Below are 27,285 nucleotides of genomic sequence, written 5' to 3'. Positions count from 1 at the left end.
ATTCTTCTTCTTGATTCTTCTTCTTCTTCTCCTCCTCTTCCTCCTCTTCTTCTGTCAATTGTAGGACTTAAACTCAGGGCCTAGGAACTGTCTGAGCTTTTTTTTTTAAGGCTCAAGACTAGCACTCTACTACTTTGAGCCACAGCACCACTTCCAGTTGGTTCATTGGAGATCAGAGTCTCATGGATTTTTCTGCCCAGGCTGGCTTTGAATCGTGATCCTCAGGCCTCAGCCTCCTGAGTGGCTAGGATGACAGGCATGAGCCACCAGCACCTGGCAAGGCAGAAGGGTCCTTTTCCCATCTCTGCTCTGGCCCCTCACGTCTGACAGAGTCGAATGACAGCATTGCTGTGTGTGCTTCTGCCGTGCAGTAACAGGTCCCCTCCGGTTCCTCTTTGCCCATGTTGACTGCATTTGGGTCTGACACTCGGACCCTGGTCCTCTCTGCTATTCCCAGTGGCGTGGAGGTTGGATCATGTTAAGGATGAGGACACTGGGAATGTCAGGGAGGAAAAGCCTAAACGAGTGACGTCAGAGCCGACTCCTCCTGACTCATGGGCTAGCGCACAGGACACTGTCAGAGTGCAGGTGAGACACTGAGCAGGAAAAGGCTGCCCACAAGGCGGGTCATTAGCAGGACTGCCCCCCCCCTCACCCAAGTACCTCCGATTCCCACATGACCTCTAACCCCACCCCTTTGGGGGAAGCCACTATCATCCTGATGTTCTTTGTCTGGGTCAGATTTTCATAATGGCTTCGCTTATTTGAAGCTGAGAGCAGGAAACATCTAACTCTGACAGGGTGATAGGGCATCTCTTAGCTTCCAAAGACCTTTCCTAGGAGGAGAGCTGCCTGCAGCCCCCCCAGCCCTGGCCTTGGCTAGAAGGCTCGGTTAGCCGATTTCCTGCCGGCAGCGGGGACTGCTGGGATTGCTCTGCACCCATGGCTGTCAGGAGCCTCTTACTGTGACTTGGGCACATCGGCACAGAGGCTCCTCCGGTTCCAGGGGGAGGAAGCACGTGGACAGAAGGTGAACTCTCAGCGCTTGCTATGAAATGGGGGATGTTTTTCTCTCTCAGCATTAAAGCCAGTTTTTAAACCTCTTTTTTTTTTAGATAATTGGCCCCAAAGACACATCTGAAAATGTATCTTTTGTGTGCAAATGTCTGAAGCTTTACTTTGGTGGGTAAAGTGCTTCTTGCTCACTTAGCAACAGGTCAATATTTACCTAGTGATGCATATTTTTGTTCTTAAGAAGTGTTTGCTTTTACTGAAACAAGCAGATCAAAGCTCCATTAGGAATCCTGGAAAGGAAAATCTAGACAGTAGCACAGTCTCTCCTTTTTTTTGAATAAAAATTGTAATGCATACTCATTTAAAAAAAAAAAAGACAAGGCACAGAAAAATCCCTACCATTTTCCCAACCAAAGATAAGGTACCACTGCTACCGTGGTTATCTCTGTGTTCTTTGCTTCTGTTTTTGTTTCAGGACAACCAGGTGGTGCTGGAGATCAATCCCAAGGACTCGGGAAAGCTAGGCAGGTGCTCTGCTCCTGAGCTACATCCCCACCCTTCCTGGGTTCTTAGTGTTGCTTTTGAACTCTGGGGCTCAGGCCTGTTTGGCGAGTGCTCTACCACTTGCACCACATCCCCCCGTGCTTTTGCTCTGGGTTTTGTTCAGACTGTGTCTTGTGCTTTCTCCCCCATGGAGAGAGAAATGGTTCAGCCATGTGACAGCAGGGGACCCATCCTAATCTCCACCCTGTGTCAGTTCCCAACTTTTACAATAAGGACTTGGGGCTGGCATGGGTGCAGGACATCAAGTCGGGCTTCTTGACTTCTAAGAAGTCACTTGAGAAGTCTGACATTTAAAACGCTTGGGAAGCCTTACCAGAGGGTCCGGGTGATCCAGAGCCGGCTGTGGGCTCCCAGGGGGGCAGGGGTTCAGGAGAAGCAGCAAGGCGGGGGGTTGGGGCTCCTCCTGCCATTGCCACAGCGGGCCGGGCTTTCCTGTGACAGGTGGCACCAGATCCTCATGGCTGGAGCCCAAATTGGTGTGCTTAGTCACAAGTTTGAACAGTGAGTCCACGTCAATCCCAAGTGAGATATTCCTTAAACCTCCTGTTTAAAATTGGAGATGAAGCATAACAACACAGAATTTTCCTTTTTTGATATTTGAATGAATGGAGATCCTTCTCTGTGAATACATATGTATTTTTGTAATCAGTCAACAGCATTTGATATCTGCTCTTCTAGTCTGTTCACTGCACCACACTCACGTCCTCACACGTAACACAATGCTGCTTCTCTCATTTCTACTTTGTCCATTGAAATCCCCTCTCTATCCCCTCAAGACCTTCTCCATTGCTACGTGTGTGTGTGTGTGTGTGTGTGTGTGTGTGTGTGTGTGTGTTTTGTCGGTCGTGGGACTTGAACTCTGGGCCTGAGCGCTGTCCCTTAGCTCTTCAGTCAAGGCAAGCGCTCTACCACTTAAGTCACAACACCACTTCCAGTTTTCTGGTGGTTTATTGGAGATAAGAGTCTCATGACTTTCCTGTCCGGGCTGGCTTTGAACCTCAATCCTCAGATGTCAGCCTCCTGAGTAACTAGGGTTACAGGATTACACGTTTTACCCATCTTCTGTCTCTACCTCGTTCTGAATGACAGGAATATACACAATAACTTCTCTCCGTACCCTCAGCTGTCTTCTGGAGGCTGGAGAAAGGGATTGTCAGAGGTTTCTGTGTTCCCTTCCCCTAGAACCAATGTGTGCTGGTGTTTGTGAGAGGGCGAGATGGTCCTGTTGGTGACCTGGGTAAAGAGACCGCGTGTGGCCCGAGCTCAGGTAGCTCTGGACACAGGCCTGGCACCACCAAGTACAAGAAGGCGACCAAGGCGAGGGCTGAACTGTTGAACTGGACGTGGAGCAGCTGGAGGGCCGGCTTTGCCTTCCGAGCTGACACTCTCCATCCCTCCGCGCTTGTCCTGTTGTCCTGCGGGCTGTTGAACGAGTCGCCAGGGTCGGGAAGTGACTGCCTTGCCCTCCTCCCATCCCATTCTGCCCCAAGTTTCACGATATTCAGTTGGCTCGACCTTGGCTCTGTCTTCTGACTCCCACAGGTGGACTTGGTACTGTTAACCTGCCACGCAGGCTGCCCTTTGGTCGCTGCGCCCTTTCATTTTGTTGGCTAGTGAGCAAACCACTGCTTTGGTTCCAGAGTTGTTTCTTGGCCCCTTCACTGTGCCATGATCTAGCGACAAGAGGCGTCTGGTGGTAGCTGAGAGTCCCAGGCCTGTGGGAGGCCTCAGGTCCCCAGAAGGAAGAGGGGGCAAGGGAACAGTCTCCCGAGCCTCCCTGGGGAGCCAGGGGTGCGATGGGGACTGCAGTGGCCTGGGACACCAAAGGAAAGGGCTGAGTCACCGAGTTTAGTGACAGGGCCGCTGGGTGGTGGACAAAGACTAGTGTCACAGGCAGAACAGAGAAGTCACGGGGTGTGTGTGTGTGTGTGGAGGGGGGACTGTCCGTGGGAGCCACACTTGCGCAGGTACAAGTGTAGCAACAGGAAGCAACGCAAGTACAAGGCTCACTCACAGCCACTGACCTTGGCGTTTGCCTTTTGCGGTAAAGAGAACTTTCTAGAATCTCTGTATGACTTTGTGCACTCTCTCACTGTGGAGAAGTCTGGTGCCTCAGCTGGCCTGACTTCTCTCAAGAGTGGAGTTGTTGACCACTTGAGCAAATGTTTGTCTGTTTCCACGTCTCAGGAGGGCGCTGCTGCCTCCAGGGCCGTGACCCAGCTGGGGCCTCCTGTCACCAGACCAGCACCAGCAGCCGCTTCTTTGCAGCTTCTTTGCAGCTCCCTGAGCCGTGTGCCTCCGCTGAGCCCCCTGCATCGCCGCCTTCCCTCTGCACCTCTGCTCAACTATGTCCCAGTAGTTTCTCTAGCCAGTCAGGACTCTGAACTTGTTGCCTTTGCTGCCGGGAGGCCCTTAGCTTTAACCTGCCATCTTCTTCACAACAGCTCTTAGAGATGCCCCCTGGATGAGCCACGTGCCCACCCTGCCTCCTCCAGGCAGCTTGCCTTCCTTCTAATCCTGCCCCCCATGCCCTTCCAGTCATGATGTGCTTACATCATGAGGCACCCATGTTGGTGTGATATGCACTAGATTGGAGGGAGGGATGGAAAATTTTGCTGGCCATGGCCCTCCAGCCTCTCCTGCCAGCACTGTACAATCGCTCCTGTGTCTCCAAACCTGCCACGCGGGGAGGAGGGGTCTCCCGCCTGCCTGTGTCTGCCCAGCTGGTGGGTGAGGATGTTTACTCACTGCGATTTTAATTTGTATTTTTTTTTTTTTTGATGAAAGAGGCTGAGCATTTTTTAAATACACCTCTGAGAGCCATTTTTCTTTCCTTTTCAGCAAGTGTCCGTTGGTGCCCTCCAGCCATTGAGCTCACGGTCACTAGCCTGTTTTGTAGTCATTTGCAAGAGCTCTGTGTATATCAGGGAAATGAGTTCTTGGCGATATGAATTACAAATATTTGTTCCTGGTTTGTCGTTTGTCTTTTCACTTTGCCCGTGGCTGTATTTGCCATGTTGAGTGGAAGGTGTTTTTGTTTGTTTGGTTTTCATGTGTGCAAAGTCAAATGTCTCTCTCATTTCCAGGCTTAGGGTTTTCCTCAGAACGATCATTAATACAGAATTTTTAATTTATATATATATTTTTTCCAGCATGTACAGGATGTCATTTTTCTTTTGCAGTGTTTGATCCTGCTAGAGTTTATCTTGATGTGACATACAGCTTCATTCTCTTCTTTCTAGATGGCCTTTTATTTTATTTTATTTTGCCTCCTTCACCCCATTTACTCAGATGCCACCAATTTACCATCTAAGCCTCCTGGACGAACATAGGCATGGTTCCAGCGTTTACACTGGTGATCCTGAACACAGACTACTAGCAGGTTGTGCGGTGAGGGTCAATGTTCAGGCTGTGGGCAGTGCAGGGTGCCTCAGGCCCTCTTCTTCGTTCATGATTTCCTTGGCTGTGACAGCTAAGTTCACTTGTCGGTACCAATTTTTGAGTGCTTGTTTAAGTTCAAATATAGAAATCCGCTCATTTTTACTGCATTGAGTTCATAGGTAAGTTAGGGAGTATCGACGGTTTGTAATGCCAGGTTTTCCAGTCCAAGTTCATTTCTTCAAGTCACTCAAGCCCCAAGAGCCTTCCTCAAGTTTCCATCTTAATCCCCTGTTTCATGACTGCACAGACTCTGGGAAGACAAATAGTCAGGTTTGGAGCGTGGCTTATTAATAATGATCTATATAATTACTGACTAAAGCAGCATCATTTTTATGAAACATTTTAAGAACACCTGGGTTTCTTTCCCTCTAACCTCATTGCTTGTCACATTAGAAGCTATTTTCTGCACATTGCAGGAAGACAAGGTGATGATATTGAGTGTCAGCACTGACTTCATGTAGGCATCTCTTTTTTTTTTTGGCAGTCGTGGGGCTTGAACTCTAGGCCTGGGCACTGTCCCTCAGCTCTTCAGCTCAAGGCGAGTGCTCTACCACTCGAGCTACCGGTTTTCTAGTGGTTAATTGGAGATAGGAGTCTCACGGTCTTTCCTGCCTGGGCTGGCTTTGAACCATGATCCTCAGATCTCAGCCTCCTGAGTAGCTAGGATTACAGGCATGAGCCACCGGCACCCAGCTTGGCATTTCTTAATTAAAGTGTTCTCTAAAGAACCTGCCAGAGGGGGGAGGCTGGGAAGTGATGTGAAGTGTAAACAAAGGAGGAGGCTGCAATGCTTGGTAAGAAATGTACGCATTATCCTGCCCATGCAATTGTAACCCCTCTGTACAGTATTTTCACAAATATAAAAAAAAAAAAGAACCTGCCAGAGGGCTGGGAAGGTGGCTCAGTGGTAGAGCGCTTGCCTTGCATGCCTGAGGCCCTGGGTTCAATTCCTCAGCACCACATAAGCAAAAAGAAAAAACCGGAAGTGGTGCTGTGGCTCAAGTGGTAGAGCACTCGCCTTGAGCTGAAGAGCTGAGGGACAGCGCCCAGGCCCAGAGTTCAAGCCCCACGACCAACAAAAAAAAAAAAAAGAAAGAAAAACAGAGCTAGAACCATAGTTCAAATAATAGGCCCTAAGTTCAAACCCCAGGACCACCAAAACCAAAAGTGATGTTTGTTCACTTGACTTCCATGTGGGAGAGCTAGAGCTCCTTGAATATGTCCTAGTAAGGAAAGTTCTGGACTGAGTCAGAGACCTGGCTCCTAATCCCGGCAGTGTGACACCAGGCAGTCTAGGTCTGGCTCCTCCTGGGAGTTGACTCCCGTGTTGTGGGGTGGGGACTCCTGACTGGGTGAAGAGCATATGCCTTGCTTCTCCTGGACCCTGCAGCTCTTTCTGCCCCACTCCCCAGCCTGCCACCCATCTGTAAACCCCCAGCCTCCCAGTGTCTGTCTAGCCCCTGCTTTACTTGGTAGACACATCTAGATTTTTTGCTCTAACCAAATCGTCCTATCCAAGAGAAATCAAAAACGCCAAGGAGTGGCTACTGATGGCCATCTGGTGCCCTGAAAGGCTGGGCCATGAGGACTCAATCTCAGATAACGTATTTTAGACACCTACCACATGCCAAGTCTTGCATTGCACTACTTGGCAGAGGCTGGCTGTGCCACTAGTTGTAAAGTAGCTTGATTTGCAACCAAAGACTAGGTCCCACAAGGAAGAAGTTGTTACCCACTGGTTTAGAGCAAAGAGAATCATTAGTTGGCTTTTCACCTCTGTTTCTAGGTTCTGGCAGCCATCTTGTCCCTAATCCATCTGCCCAGAGGCTGTGTGCGGGCATGTTTGTGTCATCTGCCCAGAGCCGTGTGTGCATTCGTGTGTGTCTGGGGTCGTGGGTGGAAGAGGTGCGGGTTTTCCCTTGCTGTCTTTCCCGCTGGGCAGCTGTGTTCAGAAAGCCAGATGTTGGTTATAAATAGGCCCCAGCAGAGAAGGACAGGCTGGCCTCTATGTTTTGTGGTGGTCCAGCTTGTTTCTTAGTAACAAACTTGTATTAAACACATCGGACAGCAAGGCGTGTGGAATGGTAAGCAGAGAGCATCATTCCTGCTCTCAGAGAATCAGCAAGGCATGCCCAGAGGCTTCCTGTACTCAGAATGGCCTTTCAAATATGTTCATATGCAAGTCAGTGTGTCAAACCAGATGCCGCAAAACGTAAAGAAAGCTATGGCATTTCTTGTGGCCTGTGGGTAAATTATATAAACAGGAAAACATCCAATATACCCCACTTGAGTAAACGCATTCCTAAAGCTCAGTTTTATCAATCCTGCTGTGGTGTTATTGTGAAGTTAATTAAAAACAGTGTTTTATCAGTAGGTGGTGATGTCATAAATTAAAGATTGAGAGATGTCTGCTGTGCACAATTGACTGTACATTGAAAAGAGAAAGTCCCAGTGATCCTGAGACAGCTGTTTCTTAACATGGGGGTGCACATGCACACATGCTCACACATACATGCACACGTGCTCACACAGGGAACAGATGGACTGCTTGCTGAGGAAGGGCGGTGAGCTCATCTCCTAGGACAGAGTGGATCCGATCTTAACCTTCTATGGTGACATTACACACACCTCTGAGGGGTTTATTCCTTCTCGCTGTGAGAAGGGGGTTGAATGGGCTGGAAAAAGGAAGTAGCCAGATACAAGTCACCTAATAGCCAAATTCATGTTACTGTGGTACATCCCATTTTCACAATTATGTATGTATGTGTATCTCTGTTGGTTTTTTTGAGCTATGTTTTATTGGCATGCATCACATTTTTGTTATGTTAAGACAAGGTCTCAAACACCAAAGCTGGCCTCAAACTCTGCATTCTCCGGTCTCCACCTTCACAATGCTGGGCTCCCAAGTGTGTGCCCCGTGCCTGGCTTCCGTTTTGTTACTGTCATCATCCAGGCAGCTCTTATAAACACCTACGTCTGCTTTCCGAAGGCCGTGGCTGTGCTTTGGTGCTGACAGTTGCACCTGTTGTGGTGCGCTCGCTGGCACTGGCCTCTCCATCTTAAAACTAGTCCTTCCTCTCGTACTCCCCCCCTCCGCCCAGGAAGCTTGTCTGGGCACTGGCTTATTGCGGCAGCATCCCCCCTCTTAGGTTTGGGTAGATTTAGTCAAGTGCATGCAGACAAAAAGAATGAATGAAAGAGCTCCTGGATGATCCAGACCCGAGGGAAATGTCAGGCCTCCCTGGCAAGTAGGCTAAGGTGAATTGCTAACAAACACTACTGTGACAGATTCAGGGAGAAGCGCTTGGTGCCGTGGCTATGTATGTAGGACGTGTCCTGGCCAACCACCAAGCTTGACCAAAAGCCATGGGAGAGGAACGCATGCAGTCAGCGCGCGTGGGGTGGTCTTGCACTGCGGCTGTGAACCATCACCACTTCCTCCTCATGACTTGGAGCACCCCCTTTCCCCATCACTGACCAGGTTGTGATCTGAGCATTTTCTTCCAACGCTTGGGGGTGAGGGGTCATGTGATGATAGCACAGGCCAGTGGAAAAAGGGAGGGAGGCTGTCTAGGCTTCATCCTCCATTAACCATCAGTATGCTGCTCTGCCCTTCTAGCACATTCTCTAGGGCATACAGTGGCACTCCCCTACCCTCCACCCCAAGATACTGGAAGGCGTTTGGCAGAGTCTGCAGCCCTTCTGGGTGTAGCTGAGCGCAGCAGTTTTGGCTAATGGGGTAAACACTGCAGCTGTGGCCTCTCATTAACGAACGAGAAAGAAGTGAGAATTTACTGCATGTAGATGCTCGGTAGCTATTTTATATACATTTGCTCGTTTGATGTTAATGAGGCCAGCTCTGTCACGTTCAAATGTGTTCAAAATATATTGCTTGCTGTTTCATCATGGAGATCACCTGGGTTGAGTTATTTGCCACCCCAACTTTGAAATCCTGTCTGGATGAGCGTGTCAGCTCCCCTCCTGAAGGAGGGGAGAAAGCGTGGCCTGGATGTAAGACAGACAGTACATCACATTCGTGTTAATTCCAATGTACAGAGGGTTTCAGGAGCATGAGGACACTGACCTTTTCTCCCCTTCCTTCTCAGATACATCCCGCCATTGATCTGGGGGAAGAGTGGACACATCCAGACAGCCTTGTATGGGAAGATGGGAAGGGTGAGGTCGCCACACCCGTATGGACACCGGAAGTTCATCACCATGTCTGATGGAGCCACGTCTACATTCGACCTCTTTGAGCCCTTGGCTGAGCACTGTATTGGAGGTGAGTTGGTTCAGGGAGAGGCACGAGGCTGTCACTCAAAGAGCAGGAGTTGGGGGAAGGATGGCGGAAATGCCACCCCCCCATCGTGTGGCATCCAGGACATCATCCGGTGACGTCAGGGATGTGTCATGACATCCGGAAGTCTGCCGAGATTAGATCCAAGTCTGCAAGGATTAGCTCCAGCGTAGGCCTGCCGGTCCATGGAGAGAACCCCACACAGAGATCTCCGGGAAGCTGTGGAGAATGGTTTTACAATGCACTTGGGAAATCCAGAGCCCTAGTTTAAAGGGAACAGGTTGAGCATGGAGCCCAGGTCTGTCAGTGTGAGGAACGGAGGCTGGACCATTCTGGACTGTTCTAGGTGTTTCCTATGTGCTGTTGCCTTAGACTCCGAGAGCCCACGTCACTGCTGGGAAACTGGAGTTTGGAGAAGTAGCTGAGTGGAGCACACAAAGGCCTGGGTGCCCTGTGTGGACGCTTCCTTGGACAGAGACACACATTAAGGCCATGTTCACTACACACGGGCCAGGGACACCCGTTGCGGAGAAACAACTCAGTTTCCAGGGGCAATTCCATTCTTGCTAGGATTCGGCATTGCTCCGTGTAATCCACACACATCATAAAATGCTTCGTAACGAGGACATTAAGGAAGTGGGGTTAGATGCTCATCCTGTTGAATGTAGTTCCTAGGAGAAGAGAATGTCTTTTGCCTATTCAAAGGCAGCTAGTGTGTTTTAGGAATGTGGTTATCATTTGTATCATTTGCATAAAATTCAGCAAATATATTCTCAGTCACTTGAAGTAAGGAACGACTAAGTAGCTGCTAAGGTCCCTCTTAGCTCACCCTGCCCCATACCTTCACGTGCCGTCTCTCCTCCACATCGGGTCTCAGCTCCGGGGAGGTCGCCTAGAAGTAGGGGCTCACAGGAACCAGTCACAAAGGAATGAATAAATAGCTGTTCACACTGTATTGATAAATCTAGTAGCTGGTTTTTCAAATATTTATTTCTCTAGCATATTCAAATATTTATTTCTCTAGCATACTCAGTTAAATGTTTTGTTTTGTTTTTCCTCTTCTTTCTCATGCTTTGACTTCTTTTCCCATGAAAGCAGGTTTTGTGTGGCCAGTATGCTCCTCCTAGTGGGGAAAAAATACTTCTCCCTTGTAGTGACGTCTTTCCATCACCCCTGTACCAAAAAAAGAAAAGGTTGATGCAGATAGTTTCAGAGGAGACAGTATCCATACCCAACAAATGTTCTAAGAAAACCACCTTTTTCTTCCACTTATGATGACTACCAAAGGATATTTTAGAAAATAGGGATAATACAGAATGCGTAAAAAGAAAATGAGTCCCCCTTCATCCCACCGCCCAGCTTGCCATGTTGATATCTTAGCTGACCTAGTCCATGGACCCCTCAGGACCTCTGTCTCCCCCTGCAGATGACGTCACCATGGTCATCTGCCCTGGAATCGCCAATCACAGCGAGAAGCAGTACATCCGCACCTTCGTGGACTATGCCCAGAAAAACGGCTATCGGTGCGCAGTGCTCAACCACCTGGGTGCCCTCCCCAACATCGAGCTGACCTCGCCACGCATGTTCACCTACGGTAAGCAGAGAGGCCCCTCAGAGGTACCCTGCCCACCCCTGCCATGCCCTGTGGTCTTAAGTGTAGAATTCTTGGCGATGTTCTGGAGACAGAGGGGAAGGGCTTCTCAAGGCCTCCTGCTGGTAAGCGCCAGAGCAGGTCTGGGGGGATGGGGGGCCGGCAGCTGAGCCTTGCCCTTCACCCTCATCGTCTGTGATTGGCAGGGAGAGTACAGTGAGGCATATGCACGTCAGCGTAGAACCAAGTGCATCTCCACGTTCCTCAAGGTCAGGAGCTGGCTCTCATGGTCTGGCAGAGGCTTTCGGAAGTCCTATGTGAGCTAATGCTCAGGACTCCTCCATCCTGGTTCCTGTGAGTCCTCCCCACACCCACGAATAATAAATGTGAAATTAGGCATTAGGCATAAACATTAGGGATGTTTGTGACCGGATCAGTTGTAGTGTGTTTTAGTGGTAAACAACTGAACATCATACCTTCCGTCCTGTCTTCATCTACATGTACGTGTCGGTCACAGTGGGTACATCTATGGTGACTTGTGTAAGTCACCTTATCGTCAGCAGCATGAAGCTGCAGGGTCACTGTATTTTATCACTTAAGAGCCACATTGGCTGGGCGCTGGTGACTCACGCCTGTATTCCTAGCTACTAGGAGGCTAAGATCTGAGGATTGCGGTTCAAAGCCAACCCGGGCAGGAAAGTCCGTGAGACTCTTGTCTCCAATAAACCACCAGAAAACCAGAAGTGGTGCTGTGAGCTGAAGAGGGCAGGGACAGCGCCCAAGCCCAGAGTTCAAGCCCCACAACCGACCAAAAAAAAAAAAAAGCTACATTGCTATTATTGTTCTTGTGGTTGATCTAACTGGTCCTCTTTGTAGGGTGTGTAGGGCTATTTAACATTTTTCTACATTTTAAGAACGATGTTACAAATACCATGTACCTAGAATTTTTCTTTAACAAAGTTCTCTGGAGTAAGCGTCCAGTAGAATTAGAGTTGCCGTTTTTCAGGTGTGTTTGCACATATTGTCAGACTGTCCTCCTGCAGTCCTTCAGACATGCTACCATTGGTGAGGCGCAGGGTACTGTCCCGCCCTGAGAAGACCCGAGCGCCAGCCACTGGCCTGGAAAGTCCCCAAGTGCCTCTCACCTCAGACATGCCCAGTTCTGCTTGGAAATGCCCTCTGTGGCCTTCCGTGGGCTTCTCCCTGCCATTTGGGTCTCATCCTTTCAAAGAGCCCTTCGTAGCCCCGCCCAGTCCTTCTACCCTGTGCTTCTTAGGGTCCTCCTGCAAGGCACTTGATGTGAAGTTACAGATGGCTTTTATTTGGGTGCCTGTTTACTGGCTGCCTGTCCATCCCAGAAATCCACTCCATGAGAGCAGGGGGCCTCCTGCTTCCTCCTGCAGCTGCCTGTGCCCATAGAACGGGCCCTCTCCTTCTCTGTCAGGGACTGCAGTGTGCTGACAGGCTGAGGCCCTAGGTGGTAGACGTGAAGTGGGTTTGTGGACAGACGGTGACACTTCACAAGCAAATGTTTGTCAAGCAGGTGTGCCTGACGGTTAGTGAGAACTCCCTGTGCAAACAGCGGCCGCCCCTTTGGGCAGAGGCTAGGCTTTCAGTCCATGCAAACAGCCTTCAGCTTTTGGAAACAGTGGCCTTGCCCAGAAGAAACCGGAAGTGAGTGTTGGAGTGGAACCCTATGTTCTTCTTGTTCTGGGTGGGGCCCCTCGCTCGCTCTCTCTGAGACAGCTAGGAAAGATCTTTCCCCACTTGTCATGCTGGAACTCTGTTCCAGGCCACAGATCCTGTGCCCCTGGCCAGCTTTGCTGATATGATTAGACATGTTTGACCACAGCTCTGTCTTGGCCGGAATTTCCTAAACAAGTCCTTGAGCGTTGGTGGAATCATGGGACTTTCCATCGGCCTCACTAGTGAGGGCCAGACTGCCATGTTGTGTTTTGCTCACTGCCTCGGAGGTGGGTGTTCATTAGTGTCCCACCTCCCAGGCCAAGGGGGGTAATTAATTCCCTTGCCTTGTGCCTGTGACTGGTAGGTAGCATTTAAATGGCATGACTCTTACCCCAGCTCCAGTTCTCCTCTGCTTGCTTTCCTATTTAGAATTCTGTCCATTGGGCTATACAGAGACGGGGGCACCTGAGCATTTAAAAGACTTTCCTCTGCTTTGGCATGACTGTTTGTATTGGTAGAGGTCGCTGACATGCCAGCTGCCGGTGGCCGCCCCGCACCATCCTGAACATCCATGCTGTGTGGAGTCAGCGCTCCTGACTCTCGGATGAGGCCCAGCAAGGCAGGATAGAATATCCCAAAGCCAAGGACAGCTGAACCCAGGTTTCAAACCAAGCGTTCTAGCTGTCCTGATTGGCAGTCTCTGGAGTGAAAAATACAGGTGTGCGTTAAAGCCCCCGCCTTCAGGAGCCCCCACCCCAGTCACCCTCTGATTGAGCGGGGGAGGGGTGCACAACCACGGGCCCAGAGCAGGATGGAGGAGAGGCAGCCGTGGCTTCTGCGCCTCCTCGACGAGGTTCCGGTGTGAATGCTGCCGCCCTACCAGGGCACATTTAGGCCTTTAGTTAATGGGGGAGACAAAGCTAGGCCTCATTTTGTGTCAGAGCTAAACAAGCTAATGTGCAGGGTCAAGAGGGGCTGCCCCTTGATTCCTCCTGACATTTTCTTTTTTTTTGTCGGTCATGGGGCTTGAACTCTGGGCCTGGGCGCTGTCCCTCAGCTCTTCAGCTCAAGGCGAGCGCTCTACCACTTGAGCTACAGCACCACTTCTGGTTTTCTGGTGGTTTATTGGAGATAGGAGTCTCATGGTCTCTCCTGCCCGGGCTGGCTTTGAACCGCGATCCTCAGATCTCAGCCTCCTGAGTAGCTAGGATTACAGGCATGAGCCACCAGCGCCCGGCCCTCCTGACATTTTCATCCTGCGAGACCCGCCTTAGCGTAGCTCCCCTGGGCTTCAGGAAATGATCCCAGGGAGAACGCTGGGCTGCCAAGGCCCCAGCCACCCACCGGCCCCTGAGCGTGTCAGAGGGACAGGTCGGCCAGTGGGTGGTTCCACCCGCCCTGGTCACGCAGGCACCGACTCAAGTTTCCGTCTCACCCACATGACGTCGTGGGCACCTCCCAGGGCCCCGCCCATGCCTGGCATGGGGAACACAGATGACTCAGGCGCCACGCGCGCGCGCGCCACACACCGCGTCTCTGGCTTCCCTGTGTCTTAGCTGCTTAGTCACGTTAGTGGCATTTAGAGAAAGGGCTTTTTAAATAGTAGCAGTCAGAAAGCCTTTGCCTCGTCTTTCTTTGGGGGCTTGAAGAAAAAGCCAAGAATGTTTCCTGTTCTCAGCAGGTCACCTTCCCAAACAGCCCTGTCATGCCGTCTAGTAGCCAGGCCAGACTCTCCCAAACACGACAGCAAGATTAGATGTCTAATCTTGTTACCAGTGCTAATCCCAGAAGGATTAAACACGTAGATCCTCATTAACGACTTCCTGTATTAAGACCAGACTACTGCCTAGCTCCCAGACACTTGAGAGAGGTTGCAGCTAATATCAGGTGGAGATCCCAGGCAGGCTCTGAACCCTCCAGAAGGCGGATCCTAGACACACTGTGGTCTTTGCCCTTCCCTGGCCTGGGACAGGTGACAGCTGTCCCACACCTCCCACCCAGTAGTGGTACTGGAGTTTGAACTCAGGGCCTTTTACTCGCTAAACAAGTGTTCTACCACTTGAGACAAGCTTCAGCTTGTTGGTTGTTTTTTTTAAGACAGAGTCTCACTACATAGGCCAAGCTGGCCTTGAATTCATAATCCTCCCACCTCAGCCTCCTAAGTGCTGGGATTATAGGCATGTACCCCCCCCCCCAGCTCAGGAATGATAGCTCTTTGCAGAATACCCAACAGCTTGTCCAGCATCAGGCAGGACCTTTTTGCCAAATGAGACATGTTCAGTTTCATAAGCGGAGCCTCCCTACCCCCTCCCAGGAGCCATTAGCAGTAATTGCTCCTTGAGGTATAGTAAATTCAAGGGTTTTTATTGTTGTTGTGGTCAGTCGTGGAGCTTGAACTATGGGCCTAGACGCCTGTCCCTCAGCTCTTCAGCTCAAGGCAAGCGCTCTACCACTTGAGCCACAATGTCACTTCCAGTTTTCTGAGTGGTTTATTGGAGATAAGAGTCTCAGGGACTTTTCCTGACCCGGCTGGCTTTGAACCTTGATCCTCATATCTCAGTCTCCTGAGTAGCTAGGATTACAGGCGTCAGCAGTAAGTTCAAAGTTTGCCACTGCCCCACTGGCACCCAACACCTGCTGGAAGTCTCAAATAATTAGCCTCAGACAGATGGATGGCAAAGGAATCAGAGGAGAGAGTGAGACGACGCAATTAAACAGTAAGCTGAGCAGAACTGTCACTTGTGTGAACTTGTGATATAAGCCAGGTCAAGCATGAGTCCAGATCGGGTGCTCTGTTCCTGGGGTGTGTGTGTGAGCTGAACAGAGGTCTGGCATGCTGCGCCCCTCCTTTCCTTCAACCCACCATTCAGGTCACACCACCCAAGCGTCCCCCGGCTCTGGCCTCACCGATGCAGAGACAATGGAATCTAGAACCTCTTTATGGAATGTGTAATTTAAAAGAAGCAAAAAAACAAAACAAAAAACCAACATTCAAACAAGTCCACAGTCAGTGTATAGTGAGTGACAGTCTCACCTAATAGGGATGAAAATCTGGCTTTGCACATTCCAGAGTTCAAGGCAAAGGCTTCCTCTAGTCCATTGGCTTGTTACCAGAATCCCCTAGAATCAAGTCTTTATCGAAGGCTGTAAACTTTCCCAGGAGGGAGAAGCAGGCGGCCTGCGATCTAGTCAGGAGACAAGAACTTGATGGAAACATGTACAAAGTCACCGTGCATTTTCCCATGTGTCTATGTTGTGTGTCATTCCAAAGGCAGACGCAGGCAGCCTCTGTGTGTCAGTCATCAGGCATGCCGCAGAGGGCTACAGCAAGGGATGAACCAATGCACTTGACATCCCTGGCAGCAAAAGGAAGAGTATGAGAGACGTATCGTGTTATTTGACTTCTGTACGATGACATCAGTCACTCGGAAGAAATAACGCAGGTCCCTGGGCCATCAGCTTCTTGGGTGGGGCACAGGGACACCCATTCCTAAAGCCCTGTGTAAGTGATTCTATGCACACGGGGCCATGTGGGAGTGGCCAGTGGTGCTGCTAGCCGGGCCTCAGCTGTGTCCCGCTGCACTGCCCCAGGCCCTAAAGGTAGTGTCTGTGATTTGCTGGTTAGCAAAGGGGCTGTTCACAGCGTCACCACCCCTCTGTGCTGATGCCAGGTCAGCAGCTCCCATTTCCATGGTAGACTCATCCTCTCCTGGGCTGGCCTCTTGCCACGCCCCCGTGGGGTGTGCTGAATCCCTCCACCTGGGGATGGCCACTGCTCTCTCCTCAGAGCAGAGCTGTAGAGGCGGAGCTGGCGTGGCCCCACCAGCCTCCCAGCGGACCCAGCTGAGATCACCTCTTCTGGGGAGCCGGGCCCCAGCAACCACGCCACTCAGAGCCCCGCCCCCCGAGTATTTCTGAATGAGCCTGTCTCCCTCGGCACCCCAGCCCCACATCCCCAAGATCATTTTTACCTGTCCTTCTGAGCATCCCGGCCATCCCTCTGGCTTGGAGCTCTTCTCTCCTGCCCTCCCGAAGCACTGACAAGAAGACCCCACAGCTGACGTCCTCTCCAGAGCTCTCTGGATACTGGGGTCATTCTGCACATGGGGGTGGCCTCCCAGTTTGTAGTCCAAGGAGCCAGGGCCAAAGGGTTTGCCCTTGCTGTTATACATCTGCATGTGAACACGGACGCTTGTGCAAACCCAGAGTGTGGGGTCGGATGCCCACGAGTGTTGACCCATGTTCAATCTGCTCCATACACGGTACTTCCTCTCAGGGGTACTGCCCGCCCCTGGTTCCCTGGGGTCTGGGGCACCTGGAAACCTCTCCAAATAGGCAGAGATCAGCGTGTGGCCCCACTCCAGCTTGCCATCCCCCGGTATGACTGGGTGGCTCACCTCTGCCCGCAGGCTGCACATGGGAGTTCGGCGCCATGGTGAACTACATCAGGAAGACGTATCCTCTCACCCAGCTCGTCGTCGTGGGCTTCAGCCTGGGGGGGAACATCGTGTGCAAATACTTGGGGGAGACCCAGGCGAACCAAGAGAAGGTTCTGTGCTGCGTCAGCGTATGCCAGGGCTACAGCGCGCTGAGGTGAGTCTCGCCACCCACACCCACCTCCCCCTGCCCGCTCTTCACTGAGCATGTGCCTTCTGAGATACCCTGAGACCTGGGGCTGGAGGCGGGGTGCAGGGGAACAGCATGACAGGTCAGGCAGAAGTTTCTGAGTTCTAGACTCACCTGGGTTGTGTCCAGATCATTGACTGGAACTGTCCTCTCAGACCATTAAGCCTGGGCACGGGGCTGTGTTGTAGGATCGGATCTGTGGTTGGATCAGCCTGGTGGGCAGCACCGGGGGCTGATGGGAGAACACAGGAAGTGACAGCCAGCCGGGCCCTTCCTCCATCCCCAGTGGAGTCTCAGATGCCGTCAGGAAAGGGTGTTGTGAAGCCGTCAGCTCCGAGGATTCATCTCAGTCATCCCAGCCCTCTTCACAGAGGGCCTGAGCCATAGGGAAGGCTTCCCCCTCATCTCGGGCCAGCAGAGCAGGACACCCCCCCCTCCCAGCAGGGGACCCAGGTCCCTGCCTTCCCTCAGGGTCTCTGCAGTTGCCAGGCTCATGTCCGTCCAGACTCTTCAAATGCACTCGTGTTTTTCCTTCTTGAAAATGTCTCTCATGCTACAAATGGGTGCAACCAGTTATTTCCAATTGGAAAGGCAGTCTGTAACACTTCTAAAGGCACATACTACTTCAGCATGAAGCCAAAACGAAAAAAATAGCAAGACTCCCATCTTGACCAGTGGCTGAACACAGTGACACCTACTACCCCGCCAACAAAGTGGCTTCTCTCTTCCATGCCATACTGTCGCAATAGCGCCATCTGCTGTTGGCTGGGGCACGTTGTACAGTGCAGTTAAGCTCAGGTCCCTGCAGCCATGGAGGGATCTCCGCTGGGGTCCCCTCCACCAGACGGGCTGAGTGAACAAAGGACATTTCCTTCCTTTAGGCCAGTGTAGCTTTTCCCTCCTGCCCTTGACTTGAGGCCAGTGAGCGCCTTGGGCTCTGGGCTGCGTCCTCTTCTCCCAGGTGAAGAGGGGCGGTTCTTCGGCAGGGTCCACCTGGGAGTCCTGCTTGTTGCGACCTGCCACCAGTTGTCTGAGACCTTCCTGCTCCACGGCCCCCTCCTTATGGCATCTCAGACCTCCTCTCCCGCTTAGCTGGAGTTAATCGAGGGCTCAGAGAGCACCCACTTGCTATCGTTCACAAAGTGTAGCCATTGCTAGGCCAGCTCACCTTTGTACTATGTGCCGAATTCTGAAGGGGTGCTGCCCATGCCCCCCAAATTACATGGTGTCTCCCAGATGCCACTGAAGCAGCTGCCAACCAGCCCTGGAGTCTGTGTGCTCAGGTGGAGCTAGCTGGTAAAGATACTTCAGGACAAGAGGTGGAGGGAGAGGGGGGGAGGAGGAAGATGAGTTCCTTCATCTTCAATCCTAGGACCCAGTCCCAAAGGGCAGAAGAGTGCCCTGTCCGCACAAGGCTGAGCGAAGGGGAGCGGACTGGATGCAGCTAAAATCAATTCACCCAGAAGTCCTCAAAAAGTCCCCATTGCAGAAACAGTTACCTAACTAAAATAAAAGCATGTGATCCACAGATGAAATAGAGGTGGAGATGGAGAGGATCAAGGGTTGAGGCCAGCCTGGGCAAAAAAGCTAGCAATATGGGCCACCAGAGCCCCTCCTAGCCGGCGCCCCGTGCCCCCCCCCACGCCGCCCCTTACTCCCATTGTGCTCTTCCAGGGCCCAGGAGACCTTCATGCAGTGGGACCAGTGCCGGCGCTTCTACAACTTCCTCATGGCCGACAACATGAAGAAGATCATCCTCTCACACAGGTACCACGCCCCCCCGCCCCTCCAGCTCACCCAGAACCCAGAACACCATTCCCCCGGAGGGGATGCCTGTAATCCCAGCACTCAGGAGACCAAGGCAGGAGGATCTCAATTCTGATGCTAGCCTCACCTGCAGAGCCAGTTCCAGACCAGCCTGGGCTATCGAGACCCTGCTTCAAGAGAAGTAAAAATAAAATAAAGATAGGGCTGGGAAGGTGGCTCAGTGGTAGGGCGCTTGCCTTGCATGCATGAAGCCCTGGGTTCGATTCCTCAGCACCACATAAGCAAAAAGAAAAAAGCCGGAAGTGGCTCTGTGGCTCAAGTGGTAGAGCGCTAGCCTTGAGCTGAAGAGCTGAGGGACAGCACCCAGGCCCAGAGTTCAGGCCCCACGACCGGACCCAGAAAGAAAGAAAGAGAGAAAGAAAGAAGGAAGGAAAGAAAGAAGAAAGAAAGAAAAGCAAGCAAGCAAGCAAGCAGACATGTCTGAGGGTGCAGCTTAAGTGGTAGTCCTGCCTGGTGTGCCCTGGTTCCCAGCCTCAGTTTCCAAAAATCCATCCTGATTCCCACTAAGCCCAGGACGGGAACCACGTCCGCTGTTCCCCACTAGAACGGCCGCCCTGAGGGGGCCTGACCTTGTCACCCTCGCCAAGCAGCCTGGTGCCAGGAGGCTCCGGGTCAGGCCTCCTTGCGTGTGTCTTGCCCGCTCTGCATCCCCTGCACTTGGCCCTTGCTGGCCCAACCCCCGGGTGCCTGGAGCGGTGCCCGGCAGCGATGATTGCGTTGTGATCGCCTCTCCCCGCTCCGGCTGCACTGGGCCTGCGGAACCTCCCTCCCTCCTTCCCTCCCTCCTTCCCCCTCTCAGGAGGCTCCTTTGAGACCCAGCTGCTCCTCCTCCACCTCGTTGCTTCTCCCGGCTGTGTGACTCTGAACCTGGGTCCTGAGCCACACTGGGAGAGCTCGGAGGAGCTGGGCACGGCCCCTGTGTACCCCATTTGCTTTTGTGTCTCATTCCAGACAAGCTCTTTTTGGAGACCACGTGAAGAAACCCCAGAGCCTGGAGGACACAGACTTGAGCCGGCTCTACACGGCCACGTCCCTGACGCAGATCGATGACAACGTGATGAGGTAGGTGGAGGGCCCCCTCCCTTGGAGGGGTTGAGGGGGGTCTTCAGCGGCCCCAGCCACTGCCCAGTCACCTCGAGGCTGGCTTATTGGCACATTAGAGCCACCATAGGGTTGGTTCATTAGCATTTCCAGGGTTCCACCCCCCAACTCGGCCACCTGTAGATGACATGTGTACAAGAACCAGACCCGACGGCTGCTCACGCACCCTCCTCCCAGACCCAAGGGTGATCACTGCAACATGATGACAGGTGGCTTTGCCTTGTTTTTTTCTTGGTGTGTTCCAGGAAGTTCCATGGCTACAACTCCCTGAAGGAGTACTATGAGGAGGAGAGCTGCATGAGGTACCTGCACAGGGTGAGTGACCAGCCCTGCTCCAGCCCGCGCGCACGCGCGCGCGTGTGTGTGTGTGTGTGTGTGTGTTGCTGGGAGTTGAACTCAGGGCCTCATGTTTGCTTTGCAGGCCCTCTACCACTTGAACCCACTTGGATTTTGTCTAGAGCCAAAGTTGCTCCCTGTGTGACCACCGTCCACTAATCCCAGAGCCTCCTGCTTATACACATGCTGCTCCTGGACTTAGAGGGAGCCTAGAAATCACTGCAGTGCCTGAGTTTTTCTTAAATTTCCTTTGATAGTGTAATATTGCCTGAGCTCTGTAGGGGGTTCATGTAGGTTTCCTGCCATCCTGGGCCTTTTGTTGGTGGTGGTGGTGATTGTATATCTTTTTTTTTTTCTCCCCAGGGCCTGGGCACTGTCCCTGAGCTTCTGTAGTTCAAGGCTAGCACTCTACCCCTTGAGCCACAGTACCACTTGTGGCGTTTTCTGTTTATGTGGTACTTAGGAATCAAACACAGGGCTTCATGCATGCTAGGCAAGCACTCTACCACTAAGCCACCTTCCCAGCCCCATTGTATATCTTCTAAACATTGTACATAAGACTAAACTCTGAGGGCTGGGAAGGTGGCTCAGTGGTAGAGCGCTTGCCTTGCATGCATGAGGCCCTGGGTTCGATTCCTCAGCACCACATAAGCAAAATGAAAAAAGCCGGAAGTGGCACTGTGGCTCAAGTGGTAGAGTGCTAGCCTTGAGCTGAAGAGCTGAGGGACAGCACCCAGGCCCAGAGTTCAGGCCCCACGACCGGACCCAAAAAAGAAAAAAAAAAAAGACTAAACTCTGAAACTTCAAATTTCTCTATGAAGATGACAGGCATGCAGACAGACAGACAGAGGGCTAGTAGTGAATTTGAGCGTTGATCGGTGAATGTGATACTGTAAAGGGGTATCTGTGTTTCATTCTGCTCTGTTTTCTCGCCGCAGATTTATGTGCCTCTCATGCTGGTGAATGCAGCGGATGACCCGTTGGTGCATGAGAGCCTTCTAACCATTCCCAAGTCTCTTTCAGGTACGTGTTCCTTGCCCCGGCCTCTCAGCAAATCGCCACAGTAAAACCTGTGCCTCTCTGGGGAGGGACAGCCGGGGGCATTGTTCTTACTCTGCCTTGTCTGCCAATCTTGGGGCTGAGGAGGGCCTGGGCAGAATGTTCCAGAATGTCCCTGTACAGGAGACAGAGGCATCCTTGAGTCTCCCACCAAAAGTGTCGGAGGAGTCCTGGTATTCTGCAGAAGTATTGCCCCTAAGTTCTAGTTCCATTAAGAAGGAGAGGATTGGGCCGAAGGAACTACTTGCACTTAAAAGTTTGTCCTGAGAAGCAAAATGAGAGGGCGGAGCAGAGGAGAGGGGAGAAGGGAAAGAGCAGAGCAGGGGAGGGAGGATTCCATGCCTCCTTTGCACTGGGATTCTCACCCCCAGGATGCTGTCCCCACCCTCCACAGCCCACGTCTGCAGTAGCATGCCCACAGACCACCTCAGTGAGCGCTGTGTGTGTTAAGTCCCGAGTCAAGTAGGCCATCCACTTGGGATAGACACTGAGCACGCAGCAGTCAGAGCCCAGGCATCCTTTGTCAAAACTTAGCCTTGAGCCAGGCCTGTCATCCAAGCTACTCAGGAGGCTGAGATCTGAGAATTGCAGTTCAAAGCCAGGCTGGGCAGGAAAGTCCATGAGGCTCATCTCCAATAAACCACTAGAAAACCAGAAGTGGCGCTGTAGCTCAAGCAGTAGAGCGCTTGCCTTGAGCTGAAGAGCTGAGGGACAGCGCCCAGGCCCAGAGTTCAAACCCCACGACACACACACACACACACACACAGACACACACACACACACACACACACACACACACCAAAAAACCTAGCCTTAAGCTAGTTCTCAGTCTTGGAGATTAATGCCTGGCTCAAAAGAAAATTGTTCCACCGAATTCTCCTTGTCTAGCATTTTAATAAGCTACGCCAGGTGTGCAAGGGCAGGAAGCACAGCCCATCCCCCGAGGCTCAGCCATGCCAGTGCCCAGGTCCTCTCCTGTGCCCCCACTCCTCCACCAGAGAGTCTGATCAAATCAGTCTGAAGACAGCCTGGACCCAGAGTCAGCCCAGTGGCTCATGTCTGTAATCCTAGCTACTCAGGAAGCAGAGATTGGGAGGGTTGAGGTTCAAGGTCAGCCTGGGCAAAAAGCTCACAAGACCCTATCTCAACAGAAAAGAAAACTGGGCACAGTGGTCCGCACCCGTCACCCAGCTACCTGGGAAACGAATAGGGGGATTGCAGTCCAGGCTGGCCCACGCATAAAAGCAAGACCCTATCTGAAAGAGCAAAAATAGGGTTTGGGCCAGGGCTCAAGCAGTAGAGCTCCTCTCTAGCAAGTGTGAGGACCTGAGTTCAAACCCAGTACCACAAAGGAAAAAAAAATTATCCCTTGGTAATTGAAATCTACAGCTAAGTTGGAGACTCACTCGGAGCTCTAAAGCTTCTTGAAGCCAGTGTCCATTCTGCCCCTAAACTGGTTGGTGCCCCAGCAGCCCCTTCCCACGGGGAGTCAGGAGAAGGCGGTAACTCGGCCCCTGTCCCTGCAGAGAAGCGGGAGAACGTCTTGTTTGTGCTGCCTCTGCACGGGGGCCACCTGGGCTTCTTCGAGGGGTCCGTGCTGTTCCCCGAGCCCCTGACGTGGATGGACAAGCTGGTGGTGGAGTACGCCGATGCCATTTGCCAGTGGGAACGGAACAAGTCCCAGTGCTCCGACACGGAGCAGGTGGAGGCCGAGCAGGAGTGAGCCGCTGGACCCCCGCGACTCCAGCCCTCCGGAAGCCGCGTCCTTCCCCGCTGTCTCGGACCTCACACTGTCAGCCGGCAGGGGGGAACCATCCACCCGCATACCTGGGTCAAGTAGGCGGCTCTCCCTGGGGCTGCAGGTTATTTTTGTGCTTAGTTACTGGCTTTCCCCATCCAGTCTGTTAGCCATGGGGACAAGCGACCTGACGCTCGCCTCCTGTCGAATCTCAGCGTCCGACCTCTTGTTAGCCAGTCACATCTAGTTTCCCTATTAAAAACGTGTCTGAACTGCAGTTTTGCTTTGCCTATCCGAAGGCTTTTCCCTGACCACGTGTCACCTTGTGACCACTGTGCGTGTCCTCGAGTAGACCCGGACAGACGCCCACCAAGCCAGGCCGGTGCCCAAGGCACAGCTAAGCTTGGGAGCCCAAGGACCTGGTCTCCAGGGCTCCGAGTTCTGTCTCTTACCTGGCAAAGGAAAGGGCCCCGGGGGTGGAGCTCAGGGGTGGGGCTTTGCCAAGCAGGCTCCAGGCCCTGGGTTCCATCCCCAGCACGGCAGATTGAAACCCATTCCCGCCCGTTGTTAGCCAGCTTTCTCCCTCACCTGCAAGCCGGTTTCTCAGTCCTGGCTTACTGCTGCAGAGGGTCGCACGGGGCACTTTTTACAAATTTGGCCTCCCAGGCCCCTCCCCTCGGAGAGGCTGATTGAGTGGGGGGGTGGGAGGAGTCTGGGGATTTTAATTTTTAACAAGTGCCCCAGGGGACTCTCATCACCAGGCAGAGATTGGGGACCGGATTCTCCAGCGCCTTCTCAATCAGGAGCCATTGGTGGCTCATTTTGTTGAACTCCTATAACCAAGTGTCTCTTTTCCACCCAGGACCCTAGCTGGTCTTGGATTACATGGTGACTTTCTCCCATAGCCCTGGGTGTGAGTGGACGTGTGGGCTGAACCCTGGCTCTACTACTTCTCAGTGATGAAACCGGGGGGCTTCACCAGGGTGACCACCAGTTCTGAAGTCACAGTGCTGACGCTCGCTCGGGCGAGCACCCCTCCAGTCCAGCCTGGGGCTAGCTCCCATCTAAGCATGTAGATGTCCTCATGTGTCTTTCTCTTTTCGCTCCTCCCCCCGTCCATGTAAAGAGATTTGCGGGGGAGGAGGAGCTTTAAAGCACTCAGTTGTAATTTTTAGGTTTTGAACCCAGGCCCCTCTACCTCTGGCTTTTTGATACCAAACAATTCAAAAGCCGGATCTGAGTTTGAAGACAGATTGTATCCGACCTACAAGGCGGGTGTTGATTGCAAGCAGCTTTCATGGACTGGCTCCTGGGTGGTGCCTGCCCAGGCACCTCTGTGACACCTTTGTCTCTTGAGGCGGACACGTCACTGTAGGATTCAAGAGCTCCTGCCTGCAGCCCTGCAGCTCCTGAGAAGCTAAGAGCCCAGTGCTGTGAAAGCCAGCAGCGGCTGCCTGGAACTGGACAGAACTGTGAGGGAAGTCAGCTGGACACCGTAACAAGATGCTCGTTGGGCTGGAGGACAGACTGGAATGTCGGGAGTGGGTCTGCGCGTGCGTCTCAGCAGTGACTGGAGCCACCGGAACGCATGGTCTTGGCCGCTGGCAGCTTGACCTCAGGCCCTGGCCTGGGCTGTGACTTCCATAACCTGAGTTGTTTTCTGACAATCACCAGGTCACCCTAAGTAACACGAGACACAGCCATTGGCTCAGAAGATTCCCTTTCTGGGCTCTCAACTCTGCCATGGTCTCCTTTTTCACGTTCACCAGATCCCTACATTTTGCTTTTCCCCCAGCTCATCATTTCTCCAATGCATTTTTTATGTTCTTTTTTAGCACAAAATAGCACTTTATTACCTACCCCTTCATTTGGAAGCCAGTTCTTCTCCTCTGACTCTTTCCTCTCTCCAACCACAGTTATACTCTAGAAGATTCAGACGTATTTCCTGCACTTGCTTTCATTCCTCCAGATTTTTTGTGAAAATAGGTGAACCAAGCAATAATTCAGTAGATTTGAATCCCGTTTCATCTGCCTGGGGCCCCATCGCCACCTACTGACAGGGAGCGGTCCAGCAGCGCCCCCTTCTGGAGAAGAGTCCCATTGCCCGCAGCGGTGATGGGGGTGCAGTGTCCTTGCCCCCCAGGGGTATGGACTTTGCCACTGCACAGCCGGAACCCCCGCCCCCAAGAAGGAGGACGCATCCCAGCTGGAATCTCAATGTGTGACTGAATGGCACTCACATTCCATTTTGGTTCACATGAAACGAACTGAGGCCCTTTCTTCATTCAGGCCCCAGACCCACAGGCCTGGGAACGAGCTGAGACTGAGGCTGTCTTTCAGCAGAGTCTCTTTGCCCAGGGCACAGAGCTCCCAGTGCAGGATGAGCCTGGAGCGCCACTTCCTCATGGCCACGTGACTGCTCTTCTTCCTATTGAGGTCCTGTCTGGCCTAAAACAAGACTGGATTTCTAGAGTGCTGGAACATTCTACTTTAAAATCAAAGGAACCATGTTAAAAGCCAAAGGGGAGATGGACCCACATTTCCCCAGTTGTCCCCCCACCCCCGCAATTTGGAGATGCTGATTCCAGTCACATCAGGACTGTCCGACTCAAAAACAACTGGCCTCTCTCCGAAGCAGTGATGTAAGAAGGGAGGTTTGCAGACTTGGGGAAGATCCATGGTCTTGGTGGGTCTGGGCAAATTTGTACCAACAGCCCTCACGCAGAGCAGAGATGGCAGGCTGCGGCTATTGTGATCCGTAAGCTCCGTTTGCTTTCCTGACGTGGTGTCCGGGAGGTGTGGCTGCTCCCCCGTGTCTCTAGTCACCTTAGTGATGACTGGTCCCTCCAACCCCTCCCAGCTCATCGCTAAGACAGCTCCATCCTCCGAGGCATCCTGTGCCCGGCCACGGCCCTGGCCTCCCCAGAGCGGCAGGTGGACGCAGCTGGGCCGCAGCCCCGGGCTCGCTCGTCTCCGGGGAGCCCTTGGAGAGGGAGTTGTGCATTCAGCCTTTCCTCATTAGAGCCCTGGACCCCGTCCAAGGCCCCATCTTTGGCTTCTTTTTCCAAGTCTGTCACCTCTGTGTCCTTGGGTGGTCTCGTGACCGTGGCAGGTGCTGGCCACTGGGATGAGAGACAGATGCCATCTTGCCGCGTCACCCGTCAGAAAGCGCTTCCTGCTCAGCCTTTCATTCCCAGACCATCTTGGCCGCGCTGAACTCTGGGTTGCCGAGCTTGTCCGAGGCCTGGCATCTGGATGAGAGCTGCCTTTGTGTCTGGGTGATCTGAGCTGGGTTTTGGACTTCCGGGGAAACCGCGGGGTGTGTGTTCTTGTGTGTGTCTGCCAGCGGCAGGTGTCGGAGATGTGAGCGCCCTTTCTGTTCCCATGGTCTCGATCTTGATGTAGCGCTAAGGACCCCTGACAGCCTGTGCTGCTGAAGGAAGCCCGCAGACGGGAGGGCTGGCAGGGAAAGCGTTCCATTGCAGCGTCCAGCCCAGCGTCGCCCAGAATTGTCATCCTTGCCATGAAGCCTTAACTTGCTTTGGAAGCCCCCCTGGCATTACAGCAACATCGTGAACAAGGCTCAAACCCACAGCCAGACCAGGACATCCTACAGCAGACAGGAAGGGTCCTTGTCACGTGACACCCCAACCTCCCAGGCCTCAACAATCCGAGCCTCAGCTCTGGCTCCTCCGTCATCTTGGCCTTACTTTTGTTCAAAGCCACGTTGCATTGCTCAGATGCTTCTAAAAGCCATGAAAACTGGCCTGGCCGTGGCATTTAAGGGTGAAGCGATTGCAGGCAAGTTATCTGTCCCCTAAGCGGAGGGAAGCACCCCCCCCTTAGAAGTTGGAATTGCTTTGGCCAAGTTGTACTTTTAGCTGAGAGAATGGGGAACTGCCCTCCCCCCGCCCCCCGCTGGCAGCAGGGGTCAGATACCATCCAGAGCGAGGGGGTCCTCGGCGGCCCCCCTGGGGTGGCTGCAGCCCCCCTCCCCCCACAATC

General features: G+C 52.6%; 1 protein-coding gene across 1 annotated transcript; it reads left to right on the top strand.

Moving 5' to 3' along the window:
• The first annotated feature begins 401 nt into the window (after positions 1 to 401).
• On the top strand, positions 402 to 26,951 carry Abhd2 (abhydrolase domain containing 2). Its single transcript, XM_013011878.1, has 10 exons — positions 402 to 467; positions 1,490 to 1,542; positions 9,126 to 9,301; positions 10,743 to 10,910; positions 17,003 to 17,186; positions 18,894 to 18,986; positions 19,998 to 20,108; positions 20,393 to 20,462; positions 21,422 to 21,506; positions 23,069 to 26,951. The coding sequence occupies exons 1-10, from the start codon at positions 402 to 404 to the stop codon at positions 23,263 to 23,265; spliced, it is 1,203 nt and encodes a 400-aa protein (XP_012867332.1). The 3' UTR covers positions 23,266 to 26,951.
• The last annotated feature ends 334 nt before the right edge of the window (positions 26,952 to 27,285 follow it).

Source organism: Dipodomys ordii, unplaced genomic scaffold (assembly GCF_000151885.1).
Source record: "Dipodomys ordii isolate 6190 unplaced genomic scaffold, Dord_2.0 Scaffold15, whole genome shotgun sequence".
Lineage (NCBI taxonomy): Eukaryota > Metazoa > Chordata > Mammalia > Rodentia > Heteromyidae > Dipodomys > Dipodomys ordii.
The sequence above is the reverse complement of the archived record's forward strand: the minus strand, read 5'-3'. Positions and strand labels throughout refer to the sequence as shown.